The sequence below is a fragment of the Aedes albopictus genome, chromosome 3 (assembly GCF_035046485.1).
Source record: "Aedes albopictus strain Foshan chromosome 3, AalbF5, whole genome shotgun sequence".
NCBI classification, from domain to species: Eukaryota; Metazoa; Arthropoda; class Insecta; order Diptera; family Culicidae; genus Aedes; species Aedes albopictus.
Genome location: NC_085138.1, coordinates 120,158,076 through 120,179,066, shown reverse-complemented (window position 1 = coordinate 120,179,066; position 20,991 = coordinate 120,158,076). Strand labels below are relative to the sequence as shown.

Below are 20,991 nucleotides of genomic sequence, written 5' to 3'. Positions count from 1 at the left end.
AGGTATTCTTCCAAAATTATTAGAAGAATTCCGGAATAACCTTGTGAGGGGCTCGTTCTGAATTCTGTGAGATATTATCCAATAATCCTGAGGAAGGAAAACTGCGAACAGCTAAATCGTATGATGTGAGCCATCGTCGGAGGCTATTGTGAAAAATTGAAATTGTGTAGATCTAGCTACTTTATCGGCTAATGCAGTCTTGGGGAATCAAAACGACTGTTTTAGATTTATCCCGACGATTGGACTTTGTTGCGAGTCTTGTATGTAGATGTTGCCTCGGTCATCACAAAACTAGAATTTGCAGAGATGCGATTGAATGTGGGAAAAATAGATAGTTATAACACCACTGGATCTGCCTCTGTCTCTACCCACAATCATGTATTCCATCTTTTCATTCCAATCCTCGCTGTTTCTTACTTCAGAGAAGCAAAAGCTTTCCCTATTACCTTAAATTCGCCGTCGATTAGTTTATTTTTCTTTTCAGATAGAATCTATTTGAATACTCCAGATATGGTTATATTAACAATGCTTTGTACTTTTTATCGTAATCAGAGCTTTCAACATTGAAAACATAGAAATTTTCAACAATTCCATCCACATTTTCTTATTGCTTATGGATTGATCCACGCTTTCTCCGAAATGTTTTCAAGTGTTTCAAATGGCTTTGAACCCCCTAGACACCCCCCAGGAAAAAAAAAATCACAGCTACGCCAATACTAACCCTACGCCCTTCCGATCCAGCTGTGACGGCTGTAGAAGAGACCCAAGTAACACACATGTTATATAAAAGTTACGACAGCGCAAGTTTTGGTTGTATAGAAGTTTATTTTACGTTATTTCAACACAATGTTAGAATTACGTAAAATAAACATCTATACAACCAAATCTTGCGCTGTCGTAACTCTATTATAACATGTGTGTTGCTTGGGGAGCCTACACTCAACTCACGTCGTCGAGTGGGCATACTGACAGGTTCCTGAATGGCACCACCGTCGACCGACCGAGATTGATGGTTGACTTTCATCGATTTTCTTGTTTTTCACATACCGCATAGGCCCATACCGTTCCGACACCACCAGTAGTGATCCGGCTCGCATCATTATTGGCGCTCTGGCACTCCGCTATGCCTGGGCACACGGATGAAGTGATTTGTGGGGACACAATCCGTTTGATAAAGGCACGTTTGACAAACAACACTCCCGGTGAGATGCGATCGGTGGGGTATCACAGTTCACGTGACACCAATTTGCACCGCATAAACCATTTCCCTGTATGAACCTATCCGATTGTTGTGTTTTTCTAGAACAGGGAAGGCTTTTGTAATGAGTTGAGACTGGCGTTTAATTCCTCTGAAATGTTCTGCTTCCGTGTACACTTGACGGAACAAGTCTAGTAATTATATGATTGTTCTTGATAAAATCGGTTTTGTAACGTTTTGAACAACTGCTAATCGGTAGATCACATGTTTAACCCGAATGGACCTAGGACTAGTGGGGCAACTGGTTCTCAATGAAATCTACCAAAATAATCGGGGAGGATGTGTTCGATAGATTTTTTTTACTATGAGTAAAATTTGGAAATTATTCGAACCCGTCACCTTCAGCATGGTCAATGGTCATGCTGAATACCCACTCCTTTACAGATGTGGCTATAGGGACTCACAACATTCTATGTGCTGTGATACATCTGCTTCGTAACTTGCAAATTAATCCGAAAAGCGAGCAGAAATCCATTCTCTTTTGATGTCCTTTTTAATCAGAACCAACATCAAACGCTGGATGGATCTTTCGTGGAACAATATTCTCCCAATTCGAATTGGGTCACAATACCGTTGCTTGGCAATTTTGTTACATCAACTGAGCTACAATATTCATCCTCTCAAATCTCAAAATGTTGTATGCAAAGCAAATTGCTATTACAGTTTTCTTAAATTTTTCCCTTTCCTTTCAACAACTTAGATTCCGATTCGTAGAAAGCACTCCTTCATCCAAAACTCTGTCTGATGACACTGGATACGACCGACCGGCCGACCGCCGTCAGTCTCTCCTTCCATCGTTTCTTCCATTGTAATAAATTTGTCATAAAATCCAACACTCGTTATCATATTTCAATTAGAGGCGAGCAAATTCCAATGATCTACATAAAACGTGCCCATCAAACCACGCGCGCGTAAACCGCCGCAGCACACCGACACACGCAATTAGGTACCAACTCATACAGAGCCGGAATGATCCACAAACAGACGCTCCTCTTTCCGTTAAACCGCAGAATGAGAGGATAAAAAAAACTTTATTTGTTCGAGCGATTGGAGGACTTTGTTGGAAACAAAGGGTGGCTTCTGGCTGGGGGGCAATCGATTATTAAAGTCCACTGTACTGTTCTTGGGGGATATACAGCGGGATAAGTATATGCATTTTAAATATTCATAATATTAAGGTAAGTTCTGATGCAATACAAACAATAGTTGGTAAGTTTGATGTAGAAAACCTATGAATTTTAAACGGGATTTCCTCAGAATGCTGTCTAAGAAGGATTCTCCCAGAATCCTGGAAGGAAATCTCCCACAAACCTAGAAGGGATTCCCCCAGAATCCTGGAAAGTATTCTCCCAGAATCGCGCGCGTAAACCAACAACCATTCTCTCAGAATCCTGTGAGGGATTCTCACAGAATCTTGAGAAGTATTCTCCCAGAATACGGGGAGGGATTCTCCCAGAATCTGGGGATGTATTCTCCCAGAATTCGAGGAGGGATTCTCCCAGAATCCAGAGAGGATTTCTCCTAGAATCCTGTGATGGATTCTCCCAGAATCTTAGGAGGGATTCTCCCAGAATACTGGGAGGGATTCTCTCAAAATCCTGGGAGAGATTCTCCCAGAATTGTGAAACTGGTTCTCCCAGAATCCGATGAGGGATTCTCCCAGGATCCGAGAGGGATTCTTCCGAAATCCTGGGAGGGATTCTCCCAGAATCCGGACGGGATTCTCCAAGAATCCGTAGAGGGATTATCCAAGAATCCGCAGAGGGATTCTCCCAGAATCCTGAGAGGGATTCTCTCAGAATCCTGGGAGGGATTTTCCCAGACTCCTGGGAGAGATTCTCCCAGACTCCTGGAAAAGCTCTGGAGAGATTCTCCCAGACTACTGAGAGAGATTCTCCCAGAATCCTGGGAGAGATTCTCACAGAATCCTGGAAGGGACTCTCCCAGAACCCTTGGGAGGAATTCTCCCAGAATCTTGAGAAGGATTCTCTTGAAACCCTGGGAGGGATTATTCCAAAACCCTAGGAGGGATTTTTTCTTAATTCTGGTAGGGATTCTTCCAGAATCTTGGAAGAGATTCTCCCAGAATCTTGGAAGAGATTCTCCCAGAATCCTGGGAAGGATTTTCCCAGAATCCCGAGTGGGATTCTTCCAGAATCTCAGGTGGGATTTTCCCAGATTTGAATTCCGAACGGAATTCTATCAAAATCCTAATAGAGATATTGTCAAAATCCTTTGAGGGATTCTTCCAAAATCCTGGGAAAGATTCTCCCAAAATCGCGGAAGTGGTTCTCCCATAATCTTGAGATAGGTTTCACCAGAATCCCGGGAGGGATTCTCTTAACACCCTGGGAGGGATTCTCCCGGAATCCTGAGATTCTCCCAGAATCCTTAAAGGGATTTTCTTAGAGTCCTGAGAAGGATTCTCCCGGAATTCTGAGAGGAATTCTCTCTGAATCCTGGAAAGTATTCTCCCAGAATCGCTCGCGTAAACCAACAACCATTCTCCCAGAATCCTATGAGGGATTCTCCCAGAATCTTGAGAAGCATTCTCCCAGAATCCGGGGAGGAATTCTCCCAGAACCTGGGCATGTATTCTCCCAGAATTCGAGGAGGGATTCTCCCAGACTCCAGAGAGGGTTTCTCCTAGAATTCTGTGATGGATTCTCCCTGAATCCTCGGAGGGATTCTCCCAGAATATTCGGAGGGATTCTCCCAGAATTCTGGGAGGGATTCTCCCAAAATCCTGGGAGAGATTCTCCCAGAATTGTGAAACTGGTTCTCCCAGAATCTTTAGGAGGGTTTCCCCAGAATCCCCAGGATCCGGGGAGGGATTCTTCCGGAATCCGGACGGGATTCTCCAAGAATCCGTAGAGGAATTCTCCAAGAATCCGCAGAGGGATTATCCCAGACTCCTGGGAGAGATTTTCCCAGACTCCTGGAAAATATTCTTCCAGACTACTGAGGGAGATTCTCCCAGACTACTGAGAGAGATTCTCCCAGAATCCTGAGAGAGATTCTTCCAGAATCCTGGAAGGGATTCTCCCAGAACCCTTGGGAGGAATTCTCCCAGAATCCTGAGAAGGATTCTCTTGAAACCTTAAGAGGGATTATTCCAAAACCCTAGGAGGGATTTTTTCTTAATTCTGGTAGGGATTCTTCCAGAATCATGGAAGAGATTCTCCCAGAATCCTGGGAAGGATTTTCCCAGAATCCCGAGTGGGATTCTCCCAGAATCTCAGGTGGGATTATCCCAGATTTGAATTCCGGGCGGAATTCTGTCAAAATCCTAATAGGGATGTTGTCAAAATCCTTTGAGGGATTCTTCCAAAATCCTGGGAGAGATTCTCCCAAAATCGTGGGAGTGGTTCTCCCATAATGTTGAGATAGGTTTCTCCAGAATCCCGGGAGGGATTCTCTTAAAACCCTGTGAGGGATTCTCCCGGAATCCTGAGATTCTCCCAGAATCCTTAAAGGGGAATCCTGAGAGGGATTCTCCCGGAATCCTGAGAGGGGTTGTCCCAGAATCCTGAGAGGGATTCTCCCGGAATCCTGTGAGGGATTCTCGCAGAATCCTGAGAGGGATTCTCCCGGAGTCGTGAGAGCGATTCTCCCCGAATCCTGAGAGGAATTCTCCCGGAATCCTGAGAGGAATTCTCCCGGAATCCTGAGAGGGATTCTCCCGGAATCATGGTAGAGATTCTCCCGGAATCCTGAGAGGGATTCTACCGGAATCCTGAGAGGGATTCTACCGGAATCCTGAGAGGGACTCTCCCGGAATCCTGAGAGGGATTCTCCCGGAATCCTGAGAGGGATTCTCCCGGAATCCTGAGAGGGGTTCTCCCGGATCCTGTGAGGGATTCTCCCGGAATCCTGAGAGGGATTCTCCCGGAATCCTGAGAGGGATTCTCCCGGAATCCTGAGAGGGATTCTCCCGGAATCCTGAGAGGGATTCTCCCGGAATCCCGAGAGGGATTCTCCCGGAATCCCGAGAGGGATTCTCCCGGAATCCTGAGAGGGATTCTCCCCGAAATTCTGAGAGGGACTCTCCCGGAATCCTGAGAGGGACTCTCCCGGAATCCTGAGAGGGATTCTCCCGGAATCCTGAGAGGGATTCTCCCGGAATCCTGAGAGGGATTCTCCCGGAATCCTGAGAGGGATTCTCCCGGAATCCTGAGAGGGATTCTCCCGGAATCCTGAGAGGGATTCTCCCGGAATCCTGAGAGGGATTCTCCCGGAATCCTGAGAGGGATTCTCCCGGAATCATGAGAGGGATTCTCCCAGAATCCTGAGAGGGATTCTTCCAGAATCCTGAGAGGGATTCTCCCAGAATCCTGAAAGGGATTCTCCCAGAATCCTGAGAGGGATTCTCCCAGAATCCTGAGAGGGATTCTCCCGGAATCCTGAGCGGGATTCTCCCGGAATCCTGAGAGGAATTCTCCCGGAATCCTGAGAAGGATTCTCCCGGAATCCTGAGAGGGATTCTCCCGGAATCCTGAGAGGGATTCTCCCGGAATCCTGAGAGGGATTCTCCCGGAATCCTGAGAGGGATTCTCCCGGAATCCTGAGAGGGATTCTCCCGGAATCCTGAGAGGGATTCTCCCGGAATCCTGAGAGGGATTCTCCCGGAATCCTGAGAGGGATTCTCCCGGAACTTTGGAACTCCCGGAATCCTGAGAGGGATTCTCCCGGAATCCTGAGAGGGATTCTCCCAAAATCCTGACAGGGATTCTCCCGGAATCCTGACAGGGATTCTCCCGGAATCCTGAGAGGGATTCTCCCGGAATCCTGAGAGAGATTCTCCCGGAATCCTGAGAGGGATTCTCCCGGAATCCTGAGAGGGATTCTCCCGGAATCCTGAGAGGGATTCTCCCGGAATCCTGTGAGGGATTCTCCCGGAATCCTGAGAGGGATTCTCCCAGAATCCTGGGAGGGATTCTCCCAGAATCCTGGAGAGATTCTCCGAGAATCCTGAGAGGGATTTTCCTAGAATCCTGAGAGGGATTCTTCTAGAATCCTGGAAGGGATTCTCCCGGAATTCTGAGAGGGATTCTTCCAGAATCCTGAGAGAGATTCTCTTGGAACCCTGGGAGGGATTATTCTAGAACACTAAGAGGGCTTTTCCCAGAATTCTTGTCGGAATTTTCCTAGAATCTTGGGAGGGATTTTACAGAATCTCTAACGGTATTCTCCCAGAATAACATGTGGGATTCTACCAGAATTCCGAGCGGGATTCTATCAAAAACCCAATGGGAATTTGGTCAAAATCTTTTGAACGATACTTCCAACATCCTGGGAGGGATTCTCTTAAAATCCTGGGTGGGATTCTCCCATAATCCTGTGAAGGATTCTTCGAAAATCGTGGGGAAATAAACTAAAAAGTCCACTGAAATGCAAATAACATATAATAAATATGTACGCATTTGGTTCAACGCTTAGATCAGATCTTTTCAAACGTGGATTAATCCAACCCTTTTTTGCATCCCCCACCCTAACACCCCCGATCCGGTCGGTGGACACTCTATTCAAACATTCTAACCACACGCAGATGATGGCACCACAACCGACACCCGGGCTCTGTGCTGTCTGCAATCGAATTTTGAACGAGACACAAATAATGGGATAATAATAGCACAATGGCTTTCATGGGGCCGCTTGCTGGCCTGGCACTACTGGCGCTGTTGGGGCTAGCCCATGCTTGAAACGTGCAGGGCTTCCTTTCCGGGGATGGAACCAACAATGTGTGATGAGGATGAAGTGCCTTCTGGCCATGTCATATTTAGTTTGTATATACAAAAGTTCCAAAATTGGTGACCATGAAGAAAGAATAACCAAATTAGTGCACAGCACATATTTGCACTACTGTTACTGGTATCCGTTTGATACTGATATCTTTGTTTGACAAACATCATTCTGGTTGCAAAAGCTGAACAATATGTTGCGATGAATTAATTTATAAACGAAGTTTGATGTTGCTGTTGAACCTTAGTTTTTGACTCAACGATGCATGAACAAGAAACTACATGTGTAAGTAATTTATCTACGTTTGCAATGGAAGTCAATAACCTCAAAGACGTATACCCCACCCAGAGGTGAAGTCTCTTCTATTAAAAAATAATAACCTCTATGGTGATTTTAGTAGAATTATAGGATTGGACAACACAGAAAAAAATATTCATGTAAAATTCAGCGAAAAATCATGCACATAAAGGGAATGCTAGAGTTAGTGCCTATTTACATGAGACATCATGTAAAATTACGTTACGTTCGTGTAAATTTCCACTAATAGTCGTGTAACCGGTTGGTGTCCATAATGGTTTACGCGATGGTTGGCGAAAATTCACACGATGGTAATGTAATTTTACATTATATCTCATGTAAAAGTGCACTAACTCTAGCATTCCCTTTATGTGCATGATTTCTTGCTGAATTTTAATTACATATTTTTCTCTGTGAAGAGTGCTTCGCCTCTATCCGGAATTCTCGGGCAAATATAAAATATTTCGAACATCCATCAGAGATTTTCACCTACAATCCACAGCCACATTGGTTTATTGGCAAGCTATTAAGAATATTTCAAATAAATGATCGTCCACGTCTGGAACGACATCAATGAACGCTCCATGTGAAACTGGAATGTAAGATTTGTAATATTTAGATTCCCAGTCATTGCATTGGCCCACATTCAAGTATTCCACACCCTACCCTACATTGAAAAGTTCACAACCATATCGCAGCGGATTCATCATATCGGATCACAAAAAGGCGGAAACGAAAAGGAAATATGCATAAAACTGCCATAGGCCACGATGGCTTACAACGAGGCGACCAACCGGATGATGGCATAACGCTTGCAAAAGCATTTGCCACTGAGGTTGCCACATTCATTGAATGGGCACAGAATGGTGACAATCTCCGAGCATGAACGAATAACTTACACATAACTGCAGGATACCAAAGTCAGGTATCATTCCAGAGCACGGTATTAGTGGGGTATCTTGGTATTAAAAATAGCCTATTTTGATATACTGACAGAAATACCTCAATGAGATATCGGTTTTGTATTGGTATTGGTATTGATATTGAGACCTGCTTGAGTGCTTATTCAATCATTGAAAAATCATTCTTTATATGGAAAAATCATCGGTTATTATTGAGGTATTGCAAGACCTGGAGTTAATATTAAACAGATGCAAATAAGTATTTTAGATCCTTTTTCAGATTATAGGAATTATATTTTGTTTACCTTCCTGAGAAGGTGGAAATATCTAATGCATAGCATATTGAGCTATTCCTGAGAGAATAACGGAAGAACAAACACTGATATTAGGATAAGAGGTAAAAGATCAGAAGTTATAGCAAAATCTAGTATGATGAATTGCTCAATAATAGCTCGTTAAGGACAGACTTGTTAGAAACCCAACATTGCCGCCACAATGGCCGACTCACACTTTCGAGCGCACAAATCTCTTCGTAAACAAAACCAGCGGCAAGGATGGCAGAAAATCACTTCAAGCGATAAATGATACAGGATACGAATAATCCAAGATAGCCTTGTTCTTGCAGTAGCATGATACCAACGCCTCACACCGTGCTCGTATCACAGAACAATTAAAGCATCTGATGCACGCTTTATCGCGTGATGACCCGTTATCGGATCATGTTACAAGTCATGATAAATTTTATTCATCACATTGTTTGCCACTTATGCACCCGTCAACCACATTCATGATTCGAAATAATACATTTATAAGCATATCTGGAAGTTAAATTACCAAGAATGCTCAAAAAGTGAATGAAATCACTAATTTATCATTTCGACTTCATGATAACGATCGCATCGCGTCCGCACATGCCGGGCGAATCATTCTTGACGACAAAATGTTATCGTTGTTGCTATGATCGCGCGATGCCGTTCGACCACGACACATTCAAAATCTGATCATGATCACTAGATTTCCATCCTTGACCAGCGGACATGATCTTCTTATTTAGAACTTATTATAAGTGAGCAAGAACAGAATGATAAAATGCACCGTTGTTTAAAGCTTTCTTCTTGAGATTTCTGCGTCTGAAGTTCTGATGCACTGTTGAAGCGGGATTTCAAGACGTTTGTCCTTAAGATATTACAAGATCAAAACAATAGCAGACAAGATTTGTCGACGTTTTTCTTGAAAAAATAATAAAAATGCCACATCCAGCATCGAACCCACGACCCAAGGATTTACAGGCGGCGATGGTTACCACTCAACTGTGGCTCACTGTTGTAAATATCATAGCAACAAGAGCATGCGGTTCTTCGTTTCCACAGCTCAGAAAGAGACACATGACATGTCACTAACATTAAGTCACCTCTATGAGTGTATGTGTTCCATTTCGTGAAGAAGAGCTAAATTTGTTCTTATTTTGAGATATTTCGACAAGAACAAAATGTTATCATATCACTTTGAGTTATTCGTGCGATATTCTTTAAACTTTTGAATAACACATCAAAATCACATCGAGCTATGACAGCAAACATTGTTCGATTTGAGATATGATTTGGATACTCTTATTGTCTCTCCGGGTTAGTTTAGTATTCCACGGCTATTTTCTCTTACTCGAGTTGTGTACGCAGATTGAGATGTGACCCCACAAAGTATGCTGCTACATCTTTCTTGATTTTCTGAAGGTTAGGACGTGTAAATAAAATCAGATCAAAGCTTGAGGCATGTTCAATATTTGAAAGGCGTTCAGGCTTGCATTATACAGGTATACCTCGATTTAGTGGACATTTAAATTTTTGAAATGTCTATAAAATCGAAGCAAATTTTTTTATTTTATTTTTATTTATATTTTATACCAAAATGTACCAAAACATATAAAAATTGCATGAAAATTGAGTTTTTGATAAAAGGCTCGGAGTTTTTGTTGTATACTAGTTATTCCCGCCAAATAATTAATAAACTACTATCTCGCTAATTTGTTACCATCGAAATCTTTTGTCTCTAAAACTATGCATGGTTGATTCAAAAGCCAATATTTTGGGCAGTGGACATACATAATAACGTTGTTTGTATAAATGTCTTAAAAAATTGAAAAAGTTCAGAAATTCATTCAGGAATTCCTTTGAAAATGTGTCCGTGGATTTATACCCTGGAATTTATTTATGAATTACTTCATAAATTTTCCCTGGGATCCCATCTGAAATTTCTTGAGAAGCTCGGAAATTTAGAGATTCTGGACAAGCACTTGATAAAGCGTGGTATTTGCAGAACGATCTTTCTGTATGAGTAGTGTTACTTTGTGCCACTATCTGCTCGATCGCCTTTTGTTGCAAGTTGTTAAATAAAATGAAGTGAACGAAAAATTTTCAACTTTATTACAACGGTCTCTGAATAAAACTTCCCACATTAAATCATCATGTTACAGAATATTTCAGATATTCTTTCAGGTCTTTTTCCAGAAGAATCACAAAGAACTATTTAACGAAATTTGACAAGAATTGCCTATTCCTTCATGATTTTTTACCAATCATTTCATAGCTTGTTTAAGAAACTCGCCCAGGGATTACTTCAGAACTTTCCCTAGTTATTTGTTCATTAATTTCTCTGGGCATTTGTTTGGAGAATCTTTAGGAATCTTCTTTAATAAATCTACCATTTTTTTTAAGAAATTCTTCTAAAACATCTTTCTGCTTTTGTTTACGGAAATTTGTCGGCCAAGAAACCCTTCACGGATTTTTTCAAAAAATCTTCCATTGTTCATTCGGAAATTTTCAGATTTAATTCTGAAATTCCTCCACTTTTTTCCCAAAAAAAATTCCATGAAATTGAGCAGACATTCCTGAAGAAACTCTTACAAAAATTCGTTCAGAGATTCCTTCAGATATTTCTTTGGACAATTATTCAGAAATTGCTCCAGAGATTCCTTTAATACAACTTTCAGGGATGCCTTCTGAAAACATTAAAAAAAAATGTTTCAAAGCTTCCTTCAAAAATTTGAACTGTGGTTATTTTGTAAATTCTTCCAAGGATTTCACCAAAACATCCTACAGCAACTTCCAATTTCTCCAGAAATTCCATTAGGGATTTCTCCAAAAGTTTCAAAGAGAGAGTTGTATATGATTTTTTGTAGAATCCTGGGATTTCTTCAGAAAATCCTTCGAGATTTTACCTTTTTTTCGAGACTTTTTTAGATTCCGAAAAATCATTCGGAAACTCCTTTAAGCATTCTCTCAAACGACCCCCCCCCCCAAGATTTATTCCAAAAGTTTCTCCAGATTTTGCTTTAGAAATTTCTCCAGCGATTTTTTTGTTTCTAAATTCATGTCAGAAAAACCTTTTGGGATTTCTCTAGAAATTCCTCCAGGGACTCTTTTTTTTTTAATGTGAGATTGATTCGGGATTTTTTTTGCAGGGATTCCTATAGAAACTACTCTGGGGGTTCCATCACAAATTTTTCGAGGAGTTCTTATTGAAAATCTCTCATGGCTCATATTATAAAAAAATTCGACTAATAATTTCTTCAAAAATATCTCCATATTTTCCTCCAAAGATTTCTTTACAAATATTAACAGATTACTTTGGATAAACTTCCACAGATTTTCTTAATAATTCTTTCATGGACCCTGGCTGAAATCCATCCTAGGAATTATTTAAAATATCTTTTACTAATTCCTGAAAAAATCTTCCAGGGATTCTCAAAGAGATTCTTTGGAAACTGCTCGTAGATTTACATCAAAAAATCATCCAGGATATCCTGAAGAAGTTCAGTCAGAATTTATTTCACAAAATCTTCTAGGGATTCCTTTAGACCATGGTTTCCCAAACTGTGGGTCGCGACTCCCCAGGGGGGTCGCCGGCCTTCATTCGGGGGGTCGCGAGGGACAGTAAAATATTTTACTGTAACAGACAACAAATGAGGGAATTCATATGGGGGGTCGCGAAAACTACGTCTGCTGGCAAAAGGGGGTCGCGTGACCTGAAAGTTTGGGAACCTATGCTTTAGACTTTAGAATGTCATTTAGAAATTTCTCCAAGAACTCCTTAAAAAAGTCTTGCACGGATAGCTTCCAAAAATGTTGCATGGATTCAAAAAACCTTGCATAGATTGTTCCAGAAATTTAACTACGATTTTTTCAGATTTCTTCAATATTCCTGCAGATATTTTTCAAAGCATTCATCTAGAAAACCTTTCATGAACTTTCTCAAAAATACTCCATGAAGTTTTTTTAGAATATGATTTACGAATACATTGAGAATCAGACACTCAAAATTCCTTTCAAAATTTTCTCAGAAGCTTTCTAAAGAACTATCTCCAAGGATTGCTTTAGGAATTCTGCAAGAGATTATAAAGGAATATCTCAAAATTCCATCAAGACATGTGTCTTCCATAAATTGCTTAGGAAATCCTCCAATGATTACTTCAGAAATTTTTCTACAGATTCTGCAGACTTCTGCAGACTTCTGCAGAGGATTGCTATGGAAAGGCTGGAAGACATTCTTGCAGATACTCCTGTAAAAATTGACACAGAGATTGCATCGGAAATTCCGCCGGGTGTTCCTCTATGTATTTTCTCAGAAATTCCTACAGAATTTCTTCCAAGCGTACCTCTAAGAATTTCTCTATGGATTTCTCCAGGAATTCTTTGAAAAATTGTTTAGGATTTTTATTTGGGGATTTCTCCAGGATTTTTTTAACATCTCAAGAAGATTTCTTAGGTATTCCACCAGAAGGTATTCCTTACGGAGTTTCTTCAGAAAATCCATCTATAGATTCTAAAAATATACCTTTTATTCAGAATTTTTTGCAGGAATTTATTTAGAATTTTCTTCAGTTTTTTTTTAATTCCCTCTGAAATTTCTTCAGCAATTCTTTCGGAACTATCTTTAGATACTTTAGATACTTTAGAAAATTCTAGTGAGATTTTTTCAGAAATTTCGACAACTTCAAAAGTTGTTCCACGGATTCTTTCAGAAGTTGTTCCAGCAATTCTTTCAGGAATTTCTCAAGCGGTTCCTTCAAAGATTGTACACGTGAAAGGACGCTGAAATCGGGGAACTTCGACTAACTAGCTCGGATTCTACCATGACAGCACTAGAAATAATTTATGTCATATTTGGTTAGTAATCTGCCGAAGCATTGAGCTTTGAGTACACGCTTTGTCAAGTGTGCAAACTTTTCCGCACACATCAACCAACAGAAAAGCATACACTTCACATTTCCGATGTTATGTCAGTGTTGAGACTGCTGTTGGCCTGTTGGATTATGCGTGCGGAAAAATTTGCACACTTGACAAAGTGTGTACTGAAGGCTTTATAATAAACTTTTTAAAGAATTTGCTACAAATTTTGGAATTCAATCAACAGGCATCTACCAAAAATATCAGTAATATAATACAATTCTCGGTGAGAAAGTCATAAGGAATGTTGGAAAAAGTTTGTTTGAAAACTTTGAGAAAAAGTCTGGCGAATGAGCAGTTTGCAAAAATGTTGTCATTGTTGGATGTGTAAAAAATACCGCCAGAAAATCACCCCATATACTCCACTCACCAGAAATATTTATAAAAAAAAATGAAGTCAGCAAGGGAAGTATGAGATTAAGGTAAATATATAGAACTAAGAATGTCATGAGGTATGTTTTGGCGCTATTATGGGGACTCCACAAAACAATTTATTGATATGAAGTGCTCCGCGTGTTAAGAGGCTGAAAACTCCTGCATTATAAGTCATCATGATCCAAACTGCAAGTTTCAAACTGATTGAATATTAAAAAATTTACTATTGAAAAAAATGTACATAAAATCGAAGTAGTGCAGCGAAGTGAATGCAAACTTTTTAAAGGCTGATAGAGAACCATGAATGGTGAAAAAAAAATTCTACGCTTATGGTCAAATCTCAACCGTTACGTAGTTATTGAACTTCCCATGTTTTTTACTGGCTATTACTTTAAAATGGTCAAACTTATCGCCGTTTGTTTACACTTATTCGAAAGATTATTGAATTTTCTATCCAATGGCATCTTCGAATCGATTGGTTTAGTTAAATAACTAAGTTTTCTAGAGCAAAATAGCTAAAAATAGTGTGTTTTAATTTGTTTTCGTCAATTATCTTTGAAACATGCGTAATAAATTAAAATTATTTCTTCGGCAAAGTTATGGCCCCAGTTCCACTCTACAATTTGTTCTTTGACACCAAACTTCTAGCTCTTATCGTTTTCCTGCAATTTTGATTTGAATGTGTGGCAGTGCGCAAAAAAGTGCTTACCATGACAGTTGAAAATTTATGATCTGAAATGCGATGTTTAAATTGAAATTGTAAGAAAACGATAAGAGATAGAAGTTTGATGTCATACAACAAATTGTAGAGTGGAACAGGTGCCACAGCTTTGCTCAAGAAAGAATTATAAATAATTACGCATTTTTTCAAAGATAATTGACAAAAACAATTTAAAACACACTACTTGAGAGCTATTTGCTTGAGAAAACTTAGTTATTTAACTAAACCAATCGGTTCAAAGATGCCAGTTGATAGAAAATTCCATAATCTTTCAAATAAGGGTAAAAAAACTGCGATAAGTTTGACCATTTTCAAGTTTTGGCCAGTTAAGGCAATAACAGTCAAAAACATGGGAAGTTCAATAACTACGTATCGGTTGAGATTTGACCATATGCGTAGAACAGTTTTTTTCACCATTTATGATCCTCTATCACCCTTTTAAAAGTTTGCACTCAGAAACCTAACACCCTGTATAGCTCGAGCTCGATTAAATAGTCAAACATTCAAAACGTATGTATTTGAAAATAAAGTAATTGAAAAAATGAATACCGTCGTGCGGGGCTACTTTTGAAATGCGGGGCTACTTTGGACACTTTTGAATATGGATTTTTTGAATTCAAAATATGGTTCAAATCTGTTTGATGTCTTAGGAACTATTATAAAGCAATAGTTTTCCCTTCATTTGGTTGAAATTATTTTTCAAACAGACCGTTTATTGCTTGTCAGGACGCGAAAAAACATCGAATAAACCAATATAATATACATAACGTATCAGAACATTTGGTCTGTAGGCATTGTTTCTACAGTTCATAAATTTCAAAGGGTTGATCAATGCATTCAAAATGTATCAACGTAGCATATACAATCGAATATTTGTATCGTTATACGTTATAAATGACCGTTTCGCCCAAATAAAGGATTGATGGTCCCTATATTGCTATCTATATAGCAATATCACGCTGTTCATAATACCAAAGGTAGCACAGAAACATCTTAAAACGCATATTTTTATTGGAATTATGTATGATACAGTATACTACAGTATTGGTACAATGTAGTTTTCCAAATAACCCTGGAATTTGAAATGCAGTTTTGTTATAGATAAAAATGTCCAAAGTAGCCCCCATCCGGTTCTATATGAGATGTGTCCGATTGGTGTATGAACAACTTATTGTTTATTGATGGATTTAGCTCAAATTTTGCATACATCCTACATACATACTCACAATTATTGTGTATAAAAATTGCGGAAATTCATTCACTAGTCTGGGAGTTATAATGTCATAAAGTTGAAAAACCATGAAACAGTGTATAAAGAAGCCCCGCACGACGGTACTTGATACTTGAAATTTAAGGAAATCAAAATTAAATTTCAATACTTTAAAACTTATGATATAAAAAATTTTGCGCGACTATCGTTGTAATCTACATTTCACCACTTGAAAAAGCTTTTTCCCCACTGCTGTTTACGTTCGCACATGGCCGCCAGCAAAAGGAATGGTTTCATCCTTCGGAGTTGCACTCACTTCAGCCAGAGACACGCTATGCCATCGTTCTCGTATATCATGCGCTGCATATTGTGTTCCAAGCGGATATGAAACGGGAAATGGGCGGGTGGCTACTTGAATTGTTAAATTTAGGTCAATTATCTCCTATTACAGCGAATGATGTCTGCACTCGATCTTTCGGGCATCTTTCAACCAGCTATAATGGCAGCATTAGCATTACAAACAACCGTTAATTTGTCTCTGTCGAAAAATAATGACGCTTCCCCCTTTCTACATTCTTTGCTTTTAGGTTGGCAGCGGCTCAAGAGGCGGCGCTTGCAGGTCAGGGCTCCAACGGGGGCCAGTTTGGTCGCAAAGGAGGCCAATACTTAGCTGATAAGATGGGCGGCCCCAGTAGTCAAGGGGGCCAGCCCCCGTCCGGGGGTGGGCCCACTTCCCTGTTTATCCTCTCCGAGGACAACATCATTAGGAAGTAAGTATGCACCATATTTGCAAATCATTACTATATACCTATATCCATGATTTAATCATACAATCATACGTGTTCAATTCTGGGAGAATCCTTCTCGGGATTCTGAGTTAATCCCTCCAAGGTTTCTAGAAGAATTATTTTCGGGATTCTGGGAAAATTCCTCTTAAGATTCTGGGAGAATTTTTCTCAGGATTCTGGGAGAATCCATCTCAGTATTCTAGGAGCATTTCTCTCACGATTTTAGGATAATCCCTTCCAGGATTCTGGGAGAATCCTTCTCAGGTTCCTGGGAGAATCCCTCTCAGGATTTTGGGAGAATCCCTCTCAGGACTCTGGGAAAATCCCTTTCAAGTTTCTGGGAAAATACCTCTCAGGACTCTGAGACAATCTCTCTCTGAATTCTAGAATAATCTTTCTCATGATTCTGTGAATATCTTTCTCAGGAAGCTGGGTAAATCTTTCCCAGGATTCTGGGAGAATCCCTTTTAGGATTCTGGGACAGTTCTTCCAGGATTCTATAAGTATTTCTCTCGAAATTTCAAGAAATCCCTCCCAGCGGGAGGATTCTGGAAGAAACCATCTCAGGATTCTGGGAGAATTCCTCTGAGGATTCTGGGAGAATCCCTTTCAGGATTGTGGGAGAATCCCTCTCAGGATTCTGGGAGAATCCTTCTCAGGATTCTGGGAGAATCCCTCTCAGGATTCTAGGAGAAACCCTCTCAGGATTCTGGGAGAATCCCTCTCAGGATTCTGGGAGAATCCCTCTTAGGATTCTGGGAGAATCCCTCTCAGGATTCTGGGAGAATCCTTTTAAGGATTCTGGAAGAACCCTTCTCAAAATTCTGGGAGAATCCCTCTCAGGATTCTGGGAGAATCTCTCACTGGATTCTGGAAGAATCACTCTCAGGATTCTGTGAGAATTCCACTCAGGATTTTGTGAGAATTCCTCTCAGAATTCTGTGAGAATTCTTCTCAGGATTCTGGAAGAACCCCTTTCAGGATTCTGGAAGAATCTCACTCAGTAATCCCTCTCAGGATTCTGGGAGAATCCCTCCCAGGATTCTGGGAGAATCCCTCTCAGGATTCCGGGAGAATCCCGCTCCGGATTCTGGGAGAATCCCTCTCAAGATTCTGGGAGAATCCCTTTCAGGATTCTGGGAGAATCCTTTTAAGGATTCTGGGAGAACCCTTCTCAAAATTCTGGGAGAATCCCTCTCAGGATTCTCGGAGAATCCCTCTCAGGATTCTCGGAGAATCCCTCTCAGGATTCTGAGAGAATCCCTCTCAGGATTTTGAGAGAATCCCTCTCAGGATTCTGGAAGAATCCCTTTCAGAATTCTGGACCAATCTCTCTCAGGATTCTGGAAGAGTGTCTCTCTGGATTCTGGAACAATCCCTCTCAGGATTCTGGAAGAATCCCTCTCAGGATTCTGGAAGAATCCCTCTCAGGATTCTGGAAGAATCCCTCTCAGGATTCTGGAAGAATCCCTCTCAGGATTCTGAGAGAATCCCTCTCAGGATACTTAGAGAATCTCTCTCAGGATTCTGGAAGAATCCCTCTCAGGATTCTGGGAGAATCCCTCTCAGGGTTCTGGGAGAATCTCTCTCAGGATTCTGGGAGAATCTCTCTCAGGATTCTGCGAGAATCTCTCTCAGGATTCTGGGAGAATCTCTCTCAGGATTCTAGGAGAATCTCTCTCAGGATTCTGGGAGAATCCCTCTCAGGATTCTGGGAGAATCTCTCTCAGGATTCTGGGAGAATCTCTCTCAGGATTCTGGGAGAATCCCTCTCAGGATTCTGGTAGAATCCCTCTCAGGATTCTGGTAGAATTCCTCTCAGGATTCTGGTAGAATCCCTCTCAGAATTCTGGGAGAATCCCTCTCAGGATTCTGGGGGAATCCCTCTCAGGATTCTGGGGGAATCCCTCTCAGGATTCTGGGGGAATACCTCTCAGGATTCCTGGGGAATCCCTCTCAGGATTCTGGGGGAATCCCTCTCAGGATTCTGGGAGAATCCCTCTCAGGATTCTGGTAGAATCCCTCTCAGGATTCTGTGAGAATCCCTCTCAGGGTTCTGTGAGAATCCCTCTCAGGCTTCTGAGAGAATCCCTCTCAGGATTCTGGGAGAATCCCTCTCAGGATTCTGGGGGAATCCCTCTCAGAATTCTGGGAGAATCCCTCTCAGTATTATGGGAGAATCCCTCTCAGGATTCTGGTGGAATCTCTCTCAGGATTCTGGTAGAATCCCTCTCAGAATTCTGGGAGAATCCCTCTCAGGATTCTGGGAGAATCCCTCTCAGGATTCTGGGGGAATCCCTCTCAGGATTCTGGGGGAATCCCTCTCAGGATTCTGGGAGAATCCCTCTCAGGATTCTGGTAGAATCCCTCTCAGGATTCTGTGAGAATCCCTCTCAGGCTTCTGGGAGAATCCCTCTCAGGATTCTGGGAGAATCCCTTTCAGGATTCTGGGAGAATCCCTCTCAGAATTCTGGGAGAATCCCACTCGGAATTCTGCAAGAATCCCTCTCAGTATTATGGAAGAATCCCTCTCAGGATTCTGGGAGAATCCCTCGCAGGAACCTGGTAGCATCCCTCGCAGGATTCTGGTGAAATCCTTTATAAGGGTCTGGGAGAATATCTTTCTTGAGATTCTGGGAGAATCCTTCTCAGTATTCTTAGAGTATTTCTCTAAGGATTCTGTGAAAATCTCTCCCAGGATTCTGGGAGAATCCTTCCCAGGATTCTGGGAGAGTCCTTCCCAGGATTCTGGGAGAATCCTTCCCAGGATTCTTATTGATTCTCTCTCAGGATTCTGAGTGAATTTCTCCCAGTATTCCTGCAGAATTCCTTTCAGGAATCTGCGAAAATCATATTAGGATTCTGGGAAAATCCCTCTTAGGATTAAGGGAGAATCACTCTCAGGACTCTGGCAGAGTGGCTTCCAGAATTCTGGGAGAATTCCTGTCAGGATTCCGTAAGAATACCTTTCAGGATTCTGGAAGATTCCTACTAAGGATTTTAGAATAATTCCTTTCAGAATACGGGGAGAATCACTCTGATGATTCTGGAAGAATCCCTTTCAAAAATCTGGAGGAAACTTTCAGGATGCTGGGAGATTCTCAGCCTAGTTTGATTAGCAGTCCCAATCTACTGACATTATTGAAGTTATCACGCTTGCAACTGCCGAAACATTTAATTATTCTTCTTATTATAAAATCAACATCCATCCTAACCTTACTATACGAACGCAATTATCTCTTCCGCAGATACACACGATTCATAATCGAATGGCCGCCCTTCGAGTACGCTGTCCTGCTGACAATCATTGCCAACTGTGTGGTGTTGGCCCTCGAGGAGCATCTGCCCCACGGCGACAAGACGCTGCTCGCCCAGAAGCTGGAGAAAACGGAGGCCTACTTCCTCGGCATCTTCTGCGTGGAGGCCTCGCTGAAAATCCTCGCCTTAGGGTTCGTCATGCACAAACACTCCTACCTCAGGAACATATGGAACATAATGGATTTTTTCGTCGTAGTTACGGGGTAAGTGGGGCGGTTCTTGATTTGTATATGTATAGCATGCATCCTTTATTGCCATTTTTATTTCCAATTCGATTAACCGAAACTCATATCTCCGACGATTGTAATCTGAATTGTAACCGATCACGAAAATGGTGTGGAACCGATTTGCTAACAGGTTCTTGTTGAAGGGGTTGGGAGGAAGGACCCAGTCAGTGTTTTACGACAGCGATAAATGGCTTTTCCCGAATAAAATTACGATCCGGTTCGGCCTAGAGCGAAACGCGTTTCATTTCGGGCCTTATTTTCCTCTCCGTTTTGGCTCAGTACCAGGCAGTCCAAGATACGCGTGCTTTGCATGTTTTAGCATTCGCTTTGGAGGTAATCAAATCGGAGCCACGTGTTGAATGTTTCGGTGCGTGTCAAGAACCTCGTTTGGCATGAGCGGAAATGGAGCCTAAAGAATCGCGAAATCATTAGACACGTGCGCGGGTGCGAAGTTGCGGCCATGAATCTTCATTACGTACAGTAGACGCACAGTGGGCAAAAACGGATCGGATACCTTGATGCCCTAAAACCTTTCTTTATGTCCAATTTCTTCCGATCAACGTCAATTTTAATAATTGTTCAAAATATTGAATAGATAATTAAAAAGACACATGGTATGTTTAGCAGCAGGGTTGTTAGATGGCAAACAAAATTGTGGACATGAAGTCCGCTGTGCCCACTGTGCACCGCTCGAATCTCGCTCGGAGTATCTTCGCCGCCGCCATATAAATTGTCCCTATCGTGTCGGACTAACGGATTTCTTGTTTTTCGTTCGTCGGCAGCTCAATGACGATATTCGCCGAGGCCAATGTTGATGTCGATTTGCGTATGCTTCGATCGTTTCGTGTTTTGCGACCGCTTAAACTCGTTAGTAGAATTCCAAGTAAGGGCGCCACGCTGGCCATTTTTCGACAGTTTTAGCAAATTTCGC

General features: G+C 41.4%; 1 protein-coding gene across 24 annotated transcripts in view; it reads left to right on the top strand.

Annotated features, from left to right (window-relative positions):
- LOC115268722 (voltage-dependent calcium channel type A subunit alpha-1) overlaps positions 1-20,991 on the top strand; it is a 561,442-nt gene that overhangs the window by 360,233 nt on the left and 180,218 nt on the right. For 21 of the 24 annotated variants that reach the window (XR_009998921.1, XR_009998922.1, XR_009998923.1 and 18 more), the window contains 2 exons: positions 16,315-16,497; positions 19,764-20,036. Coding sequence is in view for 18 of the 24 variants with exons in the window: in XM_062858464.1 (XP_062714448.1) it covers positions 16,315-16,497; positions 19,764-20,036 (456 nt within the window). In the remaining 6 variants the exon portion in view is untranslated. Of the gene's footprint in view, positions 1-16,314; positions 16,498-19,763; positions 20,037-20,842; positions 20,944-20,991 lie in introns of those variants that run through there. The other 3 variants (XM_062858465.1, XM_062858461.1, XM_029876865.2) reach the window with 2 other exon arrangements.